Source organism: Elephas maximus, chromosome 2 (genome assembly GCF_024166365.1).
Source record: "Elephas maximus indicus isolate mEleMax1 chromosome 2, mEleMax1 primary haplotype, whole genome shotgun sequence".
Lineage (NCBI taxonomy): Eukaryota > Metazoa > Chordata > Mammalia > Proboscidea > Elephantidae > Elephas > Elephas maximus.
Window position 1 is genome coordinate 70,512,357 of NC_064820.1, and position 17,575 is coordinate 70,529,931.

The window sequence follows — 17,575 nt, forward strand, 5'->3', positions numbered from 1 at the left end:
ATTTTCATCATAAGGTAAGAAACATAAACTTCCTGTTTTTTAGCAACCACTATTACCTCAAACCTCTTTTGCATTAATAAGGTTCAAATCGAAGGTGCTTATGAAAACTACATTGAAAATTTTAAAATATCTTCAGTGGCACTGAGAACACAATATATTCTTCCATTTCTGATAGATTTTTTTTTAATTGCATCACTTTTAACCTAAGTCTAATGTTCATAAATAAGCCACAATTTTCAAGAAAGCATAATTGTAGCCATTATACCTACATACTATATTTAAAATATATCTACTATTACCCCTGTCTTGATTAAAGTTTCAACAAAACTAATGATTTAACATTGGAAATATTCCTTTCTTATTACATATGTATAGTCATAGTACAAAATCACTGATAAAGCATATGAGTCTTGTCATTATTTAAAATAAAAATCTCCAATCAATTTTTCTATACATAACCTAATGGAGGTTGTGTCATCTGCATAATGCAGGTTGTTAACGAGCCTTCCTCCAATCCTGATGCCACATTCTTCTTCATGTAGTTCAGCTTCTCAAATTATTTGCTCAGCATACAGATTGAATAAGTATGGTGAAAGGATACAACCCTGACGCACACCTTTCCTCGCTTTAAACCACGCAGTATCCCCTCGTTCTGCTCGAATGACTACCTCTTGGTCTATGGACAAGTTCTTCACAAACACAATTAAGTGTTCTGGAAGTTCCATTCTCTAAAATGTTATCCATAATTTATGATCCACACATCTGAATGCAGCTTGAATTTCTAGCAGTTCTCTATCAGTGTACTGCTGCAACCATTTTTGAATGATCTTCAGCAAAATTTTACTTGTGTGTGATATTAATGCTATCGTTCAATAATTTCCACATTCTATCGGATCACCATATTGGACACAAATATGGATCTCATCCAGTCGGTTGGCCAGGTAGCTGTCTTCCAAATTTCTTGGCATAGACAAGTGAGTGCTACCAGTGTTGCAACTGTTTGTTAAAACATCTCAGTTGGTATTCTGACAATTCCTGGAGCCTCATTTTTCACCAATGCCTTTAGTACAGCTTGGACTTCTTCCTTCAATGCCATCAATTCTTGAACATTTGTTATCTGGTGAAATGGTTGAACGTCGATCGATTTTTTTTTGGTACACTGACTCTGTGTTCCTTTCATCTTCTTTGTTGTTTTCTGTGTTATTCAACATTTTGCCCACAGAATCCTTCAATATTACAACTCAAGGCTTAGATTTTTTCTTCAGTTCCTTCACCTTCAGAAATGACAAGAGTTTTCTTCCCTTTCGATTTTCTAACTCTAGGTCTTTGCACATTTCATTACAATACTTCACTTTGTCTTTTCGAGCCCCCCTTTAAAATCTTCTGTTCAGTTCTTTTACTTCATCATTTCTTCCTTTCACTTTAGCTACTCGACATTCAAGAGCAAGTTTCAGAGTCTTTTCTGACGTATATTTTGGTCTTATGTTTCTTTCCTGTATTTTAATGACCTTTTGCTTCCTTCACGTATGATGTCCTTGATGTCATCTCACAACTAGTTTGGTCTTCGGTCATTAGCGTTCAATGTCTCAAATTTATACATCGATATGGTCTCTAAATTCAGGTGAGATACAAAGTTGTACTTTGGCTCTCGTGGACTTCTTTTAATTGTCTTCAGTTTCAACTCGAGCTTGCATATGAGCAATTGATGGTCTGTTCCACAGCTGGCTCCTCGCCTTATTCTAACTCATGATATTGAGCTACTCCATGGCCTCTTTCCACAGATGTAGTAGGTTTGATTCCTGTGTATTCCATCTGGTGAGATCCATGTGTATAGTTGCCATTTATGTTGTTGATAAAAGGTATTTCCAATGGACAGGTTGTTGGTCTTGCAAAATTCTATCATGTGATCTCTGGCGCTGTTTCTATCACCAAGGCCACGTTTTCCAACTACTGTTCCTTCTTCTTTGTTTCCAACTTTCCCATTCCCAATCACCAGTAATTATTGATGCATTTTTGATTGCATGTTCAATCAACTTCAGGCTGCAGAAGTGGGTAAAAATCTTCAATTTCTTCACATGCAGATGACACAAACTTGCTTGCTGAAAGTGAAGAGGACTTGAAACACTGATTAAGATCAAAGACTATAGCCTTCAGTATGGATTATACCTCAACATAATGAAAACAAAAATCCTCACAACTGGACCAATAAGCAACATCATCATAAACGGAGAAAAGACTGAGGTTATCAAGGATTTCATTTTACTTGGATCTGGAATCAACACCCATGGAAACAGCAGTCAAGAAATCAAATGACATATTGCATTGGGCAAATCTGCTGCAAAAGACCTCTTTCAAGTGTTAAAAAGCAGAGATTTCACCTTGAAGGCTAAGGTGTGACCGACCCAACCCATGGTATTTTCAATTGTCTCGCATGTGAAGGCTGGACTGAAGAAGAATTGATGCCTTTGAATTATGCTGTTGGTGAAGAATAGTGAATATAGCATGGACTGCCAGAAGAAGTAATAAATCTGTCTTGGAAGAAGAACAGCCAGAATGCTCCACAGAAACAAGGATGGTGAGACTCAATCTCAAGTTCTTCGGACATGTTATCAGGAGGGATCAGCTGATGGAAAAGGACATCTTGTTTGGTAAAGTAGAGGGTCAGTGAAAAAGAGGAAGACCCTCAGCGAGATGGAATGACACAGTGGCTGCAAAAATGGGCTCAAACATAGCAATGGTTGTGAGGATGGCCCAGGACCAGGCAGTGTTTCTTCTGTTGTACATAGGGTCACTATGAGTCAGAACCAACTCAATGGCTTCTAACAACAAGAAAACTAATGGAATAGAAAAGTATAGAAGGGAAGTATAAAATGGGAAACTTTGTAAGAGGAGGTCACCAGTTAAAAGTGAGTATAGTAACTCAGGATGTAACTACAGTTTCGAGACACATTACTGTCCTTCAGTACGTGCTTTTGAGGTTCCTTCTGTTTCAACTCTTCCAACAAACCTAGGCAGTTTATGTATGGGGGAAAAATTATCTTTTTAGGCTAGAAAAATGGCATATTGAAAACTGGATTATAATCCATTTTGTCTTCCAAATACTTCTGAATTATTTTAATGAAATTACTACAATTTTATCACTTTGGAAACCAATTTCCATATTCAACTGCGTATCAGCAACCATGATGTGGCGGTGAGCATTACCTACTATAAATGAAAGAAATGAATTTATTTAGTATGTAAGCTGAATTGGAGGGGGGAAAAAAATAGAAAAGCAGCATCCTAAAATAAAATGACCTATTTAACAACCCAGTACACTTGACGAGACAGATAATTTCTTTAATTATAACGATCTTGATGCTATTTCACACAAGTTTTAGAATTTCAGTATTCTGCAAACAAATACATATGTAGTGAAGCCAAAGCTGTAAAATAGGACTACTAAAGGATTGTGATACCACAAATAATATTTTACTATGGAGCCAGTTTCAAGAAACTATGTTAAGAAAATAGTAAGCCATCAATTTCTTACTATTATATGCAATTAGAACATAAAGGAAAAAATAGAACTTTGTTGAAATAGAGTACAAAAGTTACTCTGAGCTTCCTGGGAGACAGGCAAAGTTCTGATCTCCTCACTACTAGGTCAATGGTAACAGGAGCTTAAGAGTGAACAGACTCAACTTCTGTTTCAAGCACAGGCCTCTTGGACACCTAAGAGTAAATACGGTATGTGTTATGGATTGAATCGTGTCCCCCCAAAATATCTGTCAACTGAACCGGGCCATGATTCTCAGTATTGTGTGACTGTCCACCATTTTATGTGATTTTCCTATATGTTGTAAATCCTATCACTATGATATAATCAGATGGATTAGTGGCAGTTATACTGATGAGGCCTACAAGATTAGGTAGTGTCTTAAGCCAATATCTTTTGAGATATAAAAGAGAGAGAGAAGCAAGCAGAGAAACATGGGGAACTCATACCACCAAGAAAGCAGTGCCGGGAGCAGAGTACATCCTTCATACCTGAGCTTCCTGCACTGAGATGTTCCCAGACCAAGGGAAGACTGATGACAAGGACCTTCCTCCAGAGCAGACAGAAATAGAAAGCCGTCCTCTACAGCCAGTGCCCTGAATTCAGACTCCTAGCCTACTGGACTCTGAGAAAATAAACTTCTTTTTGTTAAAGCCATCCACTCGTGGTATTTCTGCTATAGCAGCACTAGATGAGTAAGACGGTATGCTTCAGCCACAGCCATATGCAGCCACTAAGCCCAGACAATGAGAAAACTACAGCCCATCATAACCAAAGGGAAGGAAAGGGAATTCCCTGATGAGCAACACAGAGAGACATGCCACTGTCTCCCCAGGCCTTGTCATATCATCAGAATTCATCTCTTTGATGAATTAAGGTAAAACCACATTATTCTTTTTCAACTATAAAAGGAGGGATTCGTTTACTGGCAAATTAACATCTTCATTGCAACCTTAAGAACCTTTCTTAGTTCTTAGTTCCAGAAACAAAGCGTAGAAAATCCAGTCAAATGTGGTATTTTCAGCAATGTCCATTCCAGGTTAAGGTATACACTACACATTTCAGCTTCATTCCTGAATTCCTCATACTGTACTGAAGCTTAGATACAGAACTAGAACAACAAATGGAATCCATGAGGCACCAGATCTAATCTGAAAAATTTTCAAACACAACTTTATGGTCTACGATTCCCATAAAGGCTGGAAATCACAGACCACGTAAATAGGCATCAGAAAACTTGGGTTTCAGTCTTGTTTTGTACACTGACCCTGAAGCTTTCCCCATTTTAAAGGGCCCCGTCAATGGGCAAATTTGATGAAATCCATTCTCAGAAATGATGATCCAATTCTTGATGAACCGATTTCTGCATGGGTGCTTTCTAGATGTTAAAACTTATCTTGAACTTGTATTCCATGTTTTAGGGAAACGTCAACTCAGACACTAGAAATCTGAAAATACTTAGATATTTTAAGGACTTAAAAGTCAACTAAGACATATTGTTAAATACAAAAGAAGGTTGAGAAGAGGAGAATAGTTACTAATATGAAAATCTAAAACGCATTACAAGTTGTCATTTCCTGTCCCAAATGGTACTCATATGGACTATCAAGCTTATACCCAGGAAGAAGTTAGTTACTTCTAGGCTGGGCCCTTCAACGATGTAACAGTGTAACATAAAATCGTAATCATACTTAAATCAGGTGCTAATGAGAAAACAATGACAGCTTACCTTACAGAAGGAATTCGTAAACATTTCTGTCAAACGCTGTGGAACTGCGAGGTGTGTATCTTCTGAGCTGATCTTAAAAACTGTCTCCAAGCACTGAATTGCAACTTGAAATAAATTTTAATAGTGAAAAAATAGCAACTTAAAAAAAGAAACCACTTTTTCTTTTTCTGGCAGGATTGCAATCTGTTGTATTTCAGCATTTAGCATCACAGAACATACGGAAAACTAAATGGTTCAGCTGCATAGAGATTTCTGTTTATAGGCTAGCTAAAAATTTTTTTTTTTTTTTTTGAGGGAAGGCAACTTGATTTCTTATTCTTCACTCAAAGAAAAATGTTATCTAGAACATAATTTCTCAATACATGTATTTCATCATATTCTTGTGGAATGCTACAAGAATATGATTTAAGAAAGAGCAAGTCATTAACAATTTACTCCCACTCACTAAAATCTCTGAATACGACTAAAGTCTTATTCCTTAAACTAAAAATTTATCTTTTGTATTTTTTAATGTAAGAAATAGAATTCTTTACCTGATTTTTAAAATCAGGCACAATTTAGTCTCTGGCACATACAACAAACAATAGGAGGCTGTAAATACTGATCCAGGTTTAGTTGTGTGAAGATAGGTTGATGTTAAAAAATTCATTCATGCATGCAAATTTCCAAGCCCCTACTATGTGTACGGCACTGTTCTAAGGTAGTAAGCATACAGCAGTGCACCTAAACAGACAAAAATCACTGCTCACATGACAAAGCTTACATTTAATAGGAGGTGGACAGACACAATAAGTAAAATACAAAGAATGTTAAGTGATGATACGTGCCACTTCTATATTTGGTGCGTGGATAGATGGCTGGTATGGCTAGAGCGTAGGCTGTGTGGAATGACATGCTGGGAGATAATGCTAGAAGGAAGACTGGCATCAGATGACAAAGCACTTTAAATGGCATTTTCAAAGGATTTGGATCCATGCTTAGGTAAATGGAGAGTCATTAAGAAATTTAGTGAAAGGGAATACCATAACTGGATTTATGCTTAGAACTAAAAGTCTGGTAGGAATGTTGAGAAAGAATTAGAAACGGAAGCTGAGTGAGAGAAGCAGAGCACCAGGGGGGTTCCTACTTAAATGATACGAAGAGTCTGAACCAGGGCAGTAACAATGGAGGAGTATATCTATCCTGTCTTCTCTCTACATGTACCCTTTGAGGGGAAGGGAAGCAGATTCATATTCTGATGGTGCTCTAGTTTGAGAAAGAATTCTCTCCTGGCTCTACAAGATGAGAATCTAGCCAAAATGTCTAGCATACTTCGAGACAACGTGAAACAGATATATTCATACTTGTAATAACTTTTAAAAGCTACATATTAATTGTGGTCCTGAGAAAATTACCTCTGTCATAAAAGAAACACTACTATCGTACTCTCACCAGCCTTAGAGCAATTCTCCTTAGAAAAGAAACTGAAGCAACTAAGATACCAAACACAAAATGTAACTGTCTCCTAGATTAAAAAAAAACAGGCAGTCCTGGTTAAAAAGGTCCGACTTATGGACAACTTGTGTTTGCTTTTTAATGTTACATAAATGTACCCTCACCTTGAAACTAATGAACCACTTCCTACTCGCAACAAATTCTCCACGATCACCTTCACTTGCTGCATGCTCAGCTTCGAGGCTTTCCTTGCACTACAGTAAGGCTAAGTAAGAACTGTATGTACCTGTTACCAACTTCCAAATTTAACTTAAAGGCACAGTTAGGAATGGATCTTGTTTGTAACCTGGGGACTGCCTATAATCTACTGTTTAGCCATCCCTCTTTCTCTCCCTTTCTATTTTTGTCAAACAGTTGGAGTTAAAACTTTCGGCCACAAGAAAATAGGCTCTCACGGCCATGAAGATTGTGTGTGTGTTTGTACCTGCATAATATTAAATATAGATTATATCATATAGATTAAACATATATATGTGTGTGTGTATATATATCTCCTTGATGAACATCCTCTCTCCCTCGTCAGATTGATCATGTCCTTTACTGTGCATGTAGCTTATATATGCCTCTATTATTGCACTTATCATACTACATGATACATGCTTACATGTCTATTTTCCATATTAGATTATGTCTGTCTCCTTGAGAACACAGCCTACATTTTATTCATCTTTGACTCTTAACAGAGTCTGGCAAATAGTAGATGCACAATAAATTTAATCTACTGCCTTCTTTGTTTCCAGTGAAAGTAATAATTTAATTTCAAAGGAAATAAAAACAATCAAACCTGTGGAAAAAAATTCATTTGCAGCCACATGAAAGATAGAACCTAAGGAAGCCCTTAACCAAAAATCAGAGCCTGAAACTTCTGAGCTAAACACGACAGGTGAAAAAGTCCATGTTGTGGCTCTAAGGGTTTTTATGCCCTATCTTGTTGAGGCAATCCGATCCAGCTCCTTTATTTCTGCAGCCACTAAGCTTAAAACACAGATCCAGCATATACAGTAAAACCTGCAAAAGCTAGAACCTGTGTAAGGCAGAAACCTGTTGGAAAAGGAAAACTCAAATATTTTCCACTAATAGAGGGCAATAGATATACATATCTACTTTAACACCAAACAACAGTAGTCTGTTTGGTACTGATGAACAGAAAGAGGCAACCAAAGAATTCTATTGAATAATACCTTATCCCACCTGTGTAACACTTTATTCAAAAGCTTTCACATACTTCGCACCTACCATTCACTGATTCTGATTCTTGTGACAAATCTATTAGATGGGTTGTTGTTAGTTGCCATAGAATTGACTCTGACTCATGGTAGGGGGCAATATCTCCATCTAATAGGCTTAGAAACTAAGATATAAACTAACTAAATGATATGCCCAGGATCACTTGATTCATCAATTCAACAAATATTTATTGAGCACCTATCATGTGTGAGGCACTTTTCTAGACACTTGGGATATATCAGTGAAGAAAACTTAAAATATCCCTAATCTCTTGGGACTTACATTCTAGTGAGAAGGAACAGTAGAGTATAAACAAGTAGTACAGGGTAAGAAGGTGGCGAGTGGTGGACAGTGGAGCAGAAACGGGGCTATAGATTTAATAGAGTGGTCAGGGTAGGCGTCATCGAAAAAAAAAAAAACATGAAGGAGATGGCGGTGTTGCCATTATCTAGGAGAAGAACGATCTAGACAAAGGAAATAGCTAGAGCAAAAGCCTTAGGCAAGATGCATTCAAAGTAAGGAAACTAACGTGGCTAAAGCCAGTGCGAAAGGGAAAAAGTAGGCAGACATTAGAAAGATCACAGAAGTCCAGATTATATAGGGACAATGACTGGGTAACATAAGGAGCCATTCATTGCAAGATTTGGAGTGGAAGAGTAATATAATATGACATACACTGTTTTAAAGAGATCCCTCCGGCAGCTCTGCAAGAATAGTCAACAGAGGGACAAGGATAAAAGTAGAGAGACCAGTTAGAGGCTACCATAGTAATCCTAGTGAGAAATACTTATAGCTCTAACCAGGACTGATACCAGTGGAGGTAGTAAGAAGCAGTCAAACTCCAGACATATTTTGAAGGCACAGCCAAAATGATTTATTAACACAGAAATTTGAGTAAAAGAGAAGAGTCCAGAACGACATCCAAGTTTTTGGCCTGAGCTACTAAAGAGCTGGAGTTGACATTAATTAAAATGTAGAAGTTGCAGATAGAAGAGGTTTGGGGTGGGAGGTTCAGGAGCTCAGTTTTGTCTATGTTAAATTTGAGATTCCTATTAGACAAAAGCAACAACATGATAAACACAGAAAAGATTGAAGTTGCCAAGGATTTCATTTTACTTTGGCTCTACGATCAACACCCATGGAAGCAGCAGTCAAGAAATCAAACAAAACACTGCATTGGACAAATTTGCTATAAAAGACCTCTCTAAAGTATTAAAAACAAAAGATGTCACTTTAAGGACTAAGGTGCACCTAACCCAAGTCATGGTGTTTTCAATCACCTCATATGCATGTAAAAGTTGGACGATAAATAAGGAAGACAGAAAAAGAATTGATGCCTTGAACTGTGGTGCTGGCAAAGAATACTGAATATACCATCGACTGCCAAAAGAATGAACAATCTGTCTTGGAAGAAGCACAGCCAGAGTGCTCCTTAGAAGCAAGGATGGTGAGACGTCATCTCACATACTTTGGACATGTTATCAGTACAGACCAGTCCCCAGAGAAGGGCATCATAGTTGGTAAAGGAGAGGGTCAGTGATAAAAAGGAAGACCCTCAATGAGATGAACTGATACAGTGGTTGCAACAATGCGCTCAGGCATAACAATGATCATGAGGATGGTGCAGGACCAGGCTGTGTTTCATTCCATTGAACACAGGGTCGCTTTGAGTGGGAACTGACTCAATTGCATCTAACAACAACATTAGACATACAAGTAGAAATATCAACTAGGCAGTGAATATAGAAGTTTAGAGTTCAGAGGAAAGGTTTGGGCCAAGGGCATAAATTTGAGACATACCAGCATATAAATAAAGGATATTTAAGGCCAAGATGCTGAATAATATCACCAAAGGAGTGAGTGCAGATAGAGAAGCGGACCAAGCACTGGACCCTAGGCACTCCAGGTCAGGAAGAAAAGGTATCAGCAAAGGAGACACAGAAGGAGCAAACAATGAGATAAGAAAATCAAGGAGTATAAGTGTTCTGGAAGCCAAATGAATTGAGTATATCTGGAGGAGGATAAGGATGAGGGAGTAGTCACCAACTGTATCAATGACAGCTCATAAGTCAGATGAAGGTTGAGAACTGACCACTGAACAAAACAGCACAGAATTACTAATGACCTTGATGAGAACAATGTGAGTAGAGCGACAAGGCGAAGCACTAACTGGAGTGGGTTTAAGAAAGAATAGGGGAGGAACTGGACAACTCTGTCAAAGAATTCTGCAGCAAAGGAAGACAAAAGAAATTAGGCCTTAGCTAAGGAGGGGGGTGAGGATAGTATGGTTGGTCAGTGGTAAATTTTTTTGTTGTTTTTGCTTTTGGAAGAAGGCAGAAATAATGAAAAGTTTATATTCTGATGGAAATGATCCAAGAGAGTGAAAATCTGATGAAGAGAAAGGAGGTAGAATAACTGGTGATATCCTGGAGTAGGTGAGACAGGATGGGTTCCATGTACTTTTAGAGGGGTTTTATTTAGAAAGGAACATGGACAGTTCATCTGTGGTAATAGACAGGCATGCAGGCAGAGCATGTGGGTGTGTATGTAAACAGGTGGGTAGAGGGAGCAGTGGGAGTCTATAGAAGTTGTCTTCTGATTACTTAAATTTTCTTGGTGAAATAGGAAGCAAGGGTCATCAGCTAAAAGAGAGGATGGGGAAGGAAGTTTAGGGCATGAGAAGAGAGGAGGAAGTGTTAGAATAGTCATCTTGGAGAGTGAAGGATGAATGAACTTGGAACAGATAGTGTGATTGTCTGGCAGCATTAAAGGTCCACTTGAGGTTCCCGGTCATGGATTAAAAGCAAAACCAGGCAACATAGTTGTATGTTTTTCTCCATCTATGTACAACCAAGGAGCCCTGGTAGTGCAGTGGTTAAGAGTTCAACTGTTAACCAGAAGGTCAGTGGTTTGAACCCACCAGACTGCTCCATGAGAGAAAGATGTGACAGTCTGTTTCTGTAAAGATTTACACCCTTGGAAACCGTGTGAGGCAGTTCTACTCTGTCGTATAGGATCATTATGAGTTGGAATTGACTCGACAGCAATGGGTTTGGGTTTTTTTTGTTTATGTACAACAAAAAAATGGATACCAGCGTGCAGTAGGTGGAGAGATTCATTTAAACAAGGTTGGATTTTTGCAAGAAAGGAAGGAATATGCAAAAGAATGATCATAATGATCAACTATGGAATTTAAGCTGTGTAAGAAGAGGGGCGTGAAAAGGTGACGGATCAAGAGATTGGAGGTATTGGTGGGGTCAAAGAACTGTTTGGGTAGTGAATTGAAGAGGGAGTAAGCCAGAAAGACAAGCAGTAATAGTCAGGAAGTGAAATGTCTAAGATTGAGATTGTGGTAATGACAAGGTCTAGGGAAGACTTTCTCAACCTAGTGACATTTTGAACTAGATAATTCTTTGTTGTGGGGGGCTATCTTGTGCTTTGTAGGATGTTTAGCAGCATCCCTAGCCTCTACCCACTAGATGCCAATAACAACCTTCCCTCATTGTGATATCAAAAATGTCTCCAGACATTGCAAAATCACCCCTAGTTAAGAACCACTAGTCTAGGGGATGACCAAGGGAGTGCATAGTTTAGGTAAGTGGGAAGACAGGATCACCAGAGGAGAGAACATTAAGGAACTGAGAAGCCAGAGAACTGGAAGAATCATCATCTATGAACATATTGGAATTGCTGAGAATTACGACAGGAGTAGTGCTAGAGAGAATAACAGGGACAAGGAGCTAAAGCGGTTGAAAAATGACTCAGACGTCAGTTGATGGCAATAACTAGGAAGAGCGGATGATATGATCTAATAATGACACTCAAAACTGATAATACACCAAGCTTAACAACAGTGGTGAAGCTGGTACTAGAGCTTGGGCTCCTTTCCTAAAGATTTTTTAAATGTCTAGAAGGTGGGCAGACACCTCCACATGATTTCATAATCAATTAAATTAGACTCACAGAGTCAAAAAATAGGAGAAGATAAAAAACAATTAGCACCATTTTTGACGGCCATAGATAACAAACAGCTGAAGGCACATATTTCTGGCTGAATACCATCCTAAAAATAGGAGTTAACATCTTGATTTTTAAAAGTTCTCAGTTTTCTTTCTCATGCTTAGAAGTATTATTCAGTCTCTAAATAGAATTTAAAAAAAAAAAAACTTTTGTTAAATGACTGCATTTATTTGCTTGCTGCAGAGCAACCACAACCAATGCTATTTCCCTTAGATAACCAATCGCCTTTATCTTCACATAGCCTAACCATCAAGGAAGACAAAAAGACCTTCATATTAAATGGACTGATTGCAATGTTCTCCAACTGTGTGTCACCTGCTCTTCTCACTGCCACCTGGAAAGACATCATCTCACCAGATTGCAAGATTTAGAGCAAATGCCCAATTTCCCTTCCCACCTCCTAAAAGCACATCACAAGGAAGGCGCTAGTTGAAAGTAATGGATGTGTTCCTTTATACGAGAAACAGCTTCAAGAAAGGAAATTCACACAGTACTGGTTGCTAAGTTTTCCAAAATGTACTGTCTCATTGGAATTATTAAGTCCTTAGACCACAAGGAAGCTTACTGAATCCTCTGTGGGCCCAGTGAATGTCCAGAAGCCCATCTGCAAAATTCTATCTTGGTAGAGTTATATTTAATTTAAATTTTATAACGATAAACATGAAGAACAAAGGATGGTGTCTAGGAAACACATGATACCATCATCCAAGCTCTGATCAACTTTACAAATTACCAAATCCAATATTTAAAGCTCACATAAAAACAAGGATGAAAACTTCTCATTTCAAGTCCCAAACAGGCACTTGTCAGCTCACTAGTGGTATAAGTATTAGACCTAAACATGACGCTATTATGATAACTAAGGTATTTTCATACAGTTTCTAAACTGGATAATTTCCTATTAGGTAGAGGACACAGTAAGAGTTTTAGAGTAAAAACTAAGATTTAAATCCCAGCTTTGACACATATTAACTGTGTTACTTTTGCCTATCTACTTTCATTTATTCATCTGTTAAATGGGGATATTAACATTACTGTGAAGAATAAATTCCCTACAAAATGAATAGTATAGTCTTAGCACATACTAGTTGTTCAATAAATGAAAGACAGTTCCCCTACCCTTTTGCTAATTAAAACAAATAAATCAAGCAAGTCTCAGAGAACAAACCCGTTGCTGTCGAGTCGATTCTAACTCATGGCGGTCCTACAGGACAGAGTAGAACTGCCCCACAGGGTTTCCAAGGCTCTAACCTTTATAGGAGTAGACTGCCACATCTTTATCCCACGGAACCGCTGGTGGGTTCAAACCGCCAACCCATCAGTTAGCAGCCAAGCACTTAACCACTGCGCCACCAAGGCTCTTCTTCAGAGAATAGGAATACAATAACCTTAGAGTTAGGCCTCTCTTCTTGAAAGATCAACAGAACATTCTGATTTTTGCTATAATGGATCATAAAATCAGGCTTATAGCTATTTTAGTCTTTATTTATAATTAAAATATAAATAAATGCAAAGAACAAGTGTCTACCTTCCAAGCTTTCTTGTTCATCAGAAGTATAAGCATCCATCTGACTTTGTTCCCGTAAGAAACGAATCACTGCATAAACTAGGTGCTTGAGAGATGACATTTTAGAAGCTTAAACACGTTTACCTGATAAGAAAACTGAAAACACTGGATTAAGTTATTTTAAAGAATCAGTCACAAATGTTATAAATAACAAGGGTTATGAGTTACATTAAAAGTTAAAAAACAAAGCAAAATTTCAAAAAGCCCTGTATTACCTTCTCTTCTTTCTCGTTTTGAGCCAGGAAAGCACAAAGTATTGTTATGGAAATTCATTACGTATTTTCATTTATACCCAGCAATATTAGATTAAGTCTTGTATAAGAAAAATTTTTCTAAAAACATGTACAGTATAAGCTCACTAAGCACCTCACTATATCTTAACAACATACATAGGTACAGCAGTATACATACATACATAGGTATCCCCAAAAGGCCTCAGTACAAAGTTGAGGTAGATTTCACACTGCTGACTCAGAAGCTGATCCCCACTTGGTATTTTCCTCTATTTCATGCGATTTTTCAAAAAATGCATGCATAATTTACACTCCACATACTTTTGTAAGTTGAGAGAGTTATTTAATGAGAAAATACATTAAGGAAAGGCAATTCAACTGTTGACTGTCATCCTTAATAAAAATGGCATTTCTACTCATTCAACAGATATGTCACAAAATCTCTGCCTAAATCGATGGATATTGCAAACCGATCAGTGCTCTCCGCAGTAGCTGTGCTCTGTTGGACAAGCTGGAAGCTGCAGATCGCGTTCATTCACACGGAATACTATCGCATCCAAACAGTGGCGCAGGGCCAGCCGGCATTAATGGCTTATTTCCACTAAATCGCATCATCCATCTGCTCCCCAGGTTCCCTAATTCCAAACCAGGGTGTGGTACCCGCCGCTAGGGTGTTTATTATCAGTGTATTTATTCTAAAGGCGAGCCCAGATTCTAGGCCATGGAGTTGCAAATACTGAATAAGGCCCCAGGGCAGAAGGTGAAAAAAGAATGGGGGAAAGGAAGTGCAGGGGGGAAAGAGATATTCCATCTCCTACTGACTTCTCTCCCCAGCGACCTCCTCTCTCCCTTCTGCACCAGGGCTGCGCCTCGGCCCCGACCGGGTTTGCAGCGGGTGTGCGGCACAGGCCTCCGGCAGGGGCGACGGGAAACGCGCCCTTCCCAAGCAGAAGCCCCTTACCAGCAAGAGGATACGAGACGACAGCAGCGGTCTCGCGGGCGTCCGTAGGCCGGTCCGCACGCCCCGTCGTCCTCGGGGTTTGAGCCTGGCTCGCGAGCCGCAACGCAGGCAGCGGTCGCCCAAACTTCCAAGGTTCCCAAGCCGCCCCGCCGACCCCTCAGCCCACCCGGCCGTGCTCTTCGCTCACGGTGCCTGGGTCTCGCCAGGACCGCCCCGGGGGCGATGCAGGACGCGCGGGGCGGGGCGCGCGGAGAGGGGCGGGCCCGGGGGCGGGGCGGAGTGCGGGGCGGACCCGGGGGCGGGGCGCGGGGCGGAGCTGAAGTGGACTCCGGCTTGGACCGCCGCACGTGGGAGGGCTCAGGCTGGGCAGGCCGCCGCGCGGCCGTGATTGCCGCCGCTGTCCCCTCCTTGCCTCGGCCGCCTCGCGGCTCCCCAGTGCCTCGACTCCGCCGCCCTTCCTCTCCGCTCTCAAATCTAAGGACAACGCGCTCGCTGCCGCCGCCGCCCTCTCGGCGCTCCCATGATCGCCTGGTGCCTTTCGGCTGTGCGAGGCCTCCACAGGTACCTCCCGTGTGCCGGTTAACCTTGACCGTGGGCAGGGCCGGGTCTTCTGGCGGGACAGTACCGAGTACTCGGGCCTATCCTTTCCCGACCACACCCCTACGACGCTCCTGGAACCCTTCCCCCGCGGCCTGCAAGGTCGACTCCTGCGGGACACCTGGCGCGGGAGCCCCGGGGCCACCTTTCCCTCCTCCGCTTCCTGAGGAGAGCATCCATTCCCCTTTGTTTGGGTCTTCCTCAGCCGCAGAGAGCGCAACTGGTCGCAGGCCCAGCCCAAAATGAATGCAGAAAGGTGGTCCGGTAAGAAAATCTTTTGACTTTCGCCCGCATCCAGAACTGCAGACCTGTCATTAAAAGTGCCGCATCTGTGCACTCAGAACTAGCAATTCGCATTTGCCCCTCGCACACGTGGTTAGTATACCAATCATTTAACAACCACGTAAGATGAAACCGCTTTGGTTTTGCTCCTATTTCCGTCCATGCTTTCTAATTTCCTTTTTATTTCCCTCTTCTCTTAAAACATTCTGGCTCTTGCAGGGACTGATTGACTTGGCCCCAAATGGAAAAAATTATTGCTGTTTTGGGGTTGTTTCCTAGCTCCCTGACCACACCTCTGCAATAGGCCAGCAAGATGCTGAGAGAATTAAATTCTTTGCACGGATGCGCTAGATGGAGTGGTTTTCAGAAACAATGCCACCACCACCCCCATTCCCAAATCCAGCCCTGAACTGTAAATTCACATGAAGATTCAACAGAAGAAATGCGTGTACCTTGCTAGATACCTGTAAAACTAGAATGTATTAGCATTTCAGCTTTTTACAGTTTTCTATTACATACACATGGCCTTTCATCTTGCAGGGAGCTTTGTGTTGCTCAGCTTTTACCGTAGTCTTGATGCATCCAGAGGACAATAGTAATTGTCAAATTAATGTAATGATTTGGGTCATATTTCAGGGTATTCTTTTTTGCTAATCTCCAAGCTGCTAGCAGGTGTGAGAAGAGAGGCTCTTCATTTTAAGGCAGCGATTCTCAAACTTTTTAGTCTCAGGGCCCCTTTGCTTCTTAAAAATTACTGACGACCCAAGAACTTCTGTTAATGTGAGTTATATCTACCCATATTTACCATACCAGAAATTAAAACTGGGAAATTTTTTAAGTATATATTAGCTTATTTTTTTAATAACAATAATAAAGTCATTACATGTATAAATAACATTTCTACAAAAAATTTCCAACCCTTCCTCCAAAGTCAGTGAAATGGTGGCATTGGTTAACATTTTTTCAGAACTAATGTGTGACTTAGTAGAAGATAACTCGATTCTTTTAATCTGCTACCTTTAATCTGTTGCACTCTGTTGTTTTGGTTTAAGGAGGTGAAGAAATTCTCACTTCACACTGTTAAGTAGTTGGAAAAGAGTATTTTAATAGCCTTGTTTAAATAATCATGAATATTCCTTGACGTGCCGAAATTTCACAATTAGTAATTTTATAAAGATCATTTGCAATGTGGAGGGAGCACTGGTGGTACAGTGGTTAAAGCACTCAGCTGCTAACCAAAAGTTTGGTGGTTTGAACCCACCAGCCTCTCTGCAGAAGAAAGATGTGGCAGTCTACTTCCATAAAGATTTACAGCCTTGGAAACCCTGTGGGGCAGCTCTACTCTGTCCTATAGGGTCGCTATGAGCCGGATTTGACTCGATGGCAGTGGCTTTTAGTTGCAATGTGGAATCTGAAGCCTTATCAGTGTACTTTTTTTACTCTGTTACATTAAAATCATTTGGTCCCTCTTACACTTTGAATGCATCTTTTACCCATAATGATTTTGTAACATCAGACATTGATCGTTTGGAAAATAGCTGTTCACTGTGTTACGCAGATCTTCATAATATTGACACATTTCATTATAATATAATCAACCATCTCATTAGAAAAGTGTTCAAGTATTAGAAAGTTCTCAAGATCCTGGTGGCAGATACAATTTTCCAAAATTTTAATTTTTGCTATAAAGCTGGAATTTTATCACTGGCAGCAAATGCGTCAGTTTTTTTCCTTGAAGTGAAAGTGACATGGTTACATCGTTGAGAGAATTCCTGCCAAATAGTTAAATCTAAGTAGCCATGGTTTGTGTGTCAGCCCTTCAAGTAAAAACGATGTTCCGTGAGAAAGGCAGCTATTTCAGCTCACAACTTCATTGCACAGGAGGTTTTCCTCTAACAACCAATTGTACTTGAGTATGCAGCAGAAG

General features: G+C 40.0%; 2 protein-coding genes across 8 annotated transcripts in view; one reads left to right on the forward strand and one right to left on the reverse strand.

Annotated features, from left to right (window-relative positions):
* SGTB (small glutamine rich tetratricopeptide repeat co-chaperone beta) overlaps nucleotides 1-15,005 on the reverse strand; it is a 52,736-nt gene extending 37,731 nt beyond the window's left edge. The window contains exons 1-4 of one of the 3 annotated variants that reach the window (XM_049864521.1): nucleotides 14,784-15,005; nucleotides 13,991-14,128; nucleotides 13,537-13,671; nucleotides 5,268-5,371 (exon numbers count right to left, since the gene is read on the reverse strand). In XM_049864521.1, the coding sequence (XP_049720478.1) occupies nucleotides 5,268-5,371; nucleotides 13,537-13,636 (204 nt within the window). In that variant the 5' untranslated portion in view covers nucleotides 13,637-13,671; nucleotides 13,991-14,128; nucleotides 14,784-15,005. Of the gene's footprint in view, nucleotides 1-5,267; nucleotides 5,372-13,536; nucleotides 13,681-13,990; nucleotides 14,129-14,769 lie in introns of all 3 variants that reach the window. The other 2 variants (XM_049864530.1, XM_049864512.1) reach the window with 2 other exon arrangements.
* Nucleotides 15,006-15,107: 102 nt separating this feature from the next.
* The window catches only part of NLN (neurolysin), a 139,816-nt gene continuing 137,348 nt past the window's right edge, over nucleotides 15,108-17,575 (forward strand). For 4 of the 5 annotated variants that reach the window (XM_049864676.1, XM_049864669.1, XM_049864653.1 and 1 more), the window contains exon 1: nucleotides 15,108-15,330. In XM_049864676.1, coding sequence (XP_049720633.1) covers nucleotides 15,290-15,330 — 41 coding nt within the window. In that variant the 5' untranslated portion in view covers nucleotides 15,108-15,289. Of the gene's footprint in view, nucleotides 15,331-15,593; nucleotides 15,623-17,575 lie in introns of those variants that run through there. The other variant, XM_049864684.1, reaches the window with a different exon arrangement.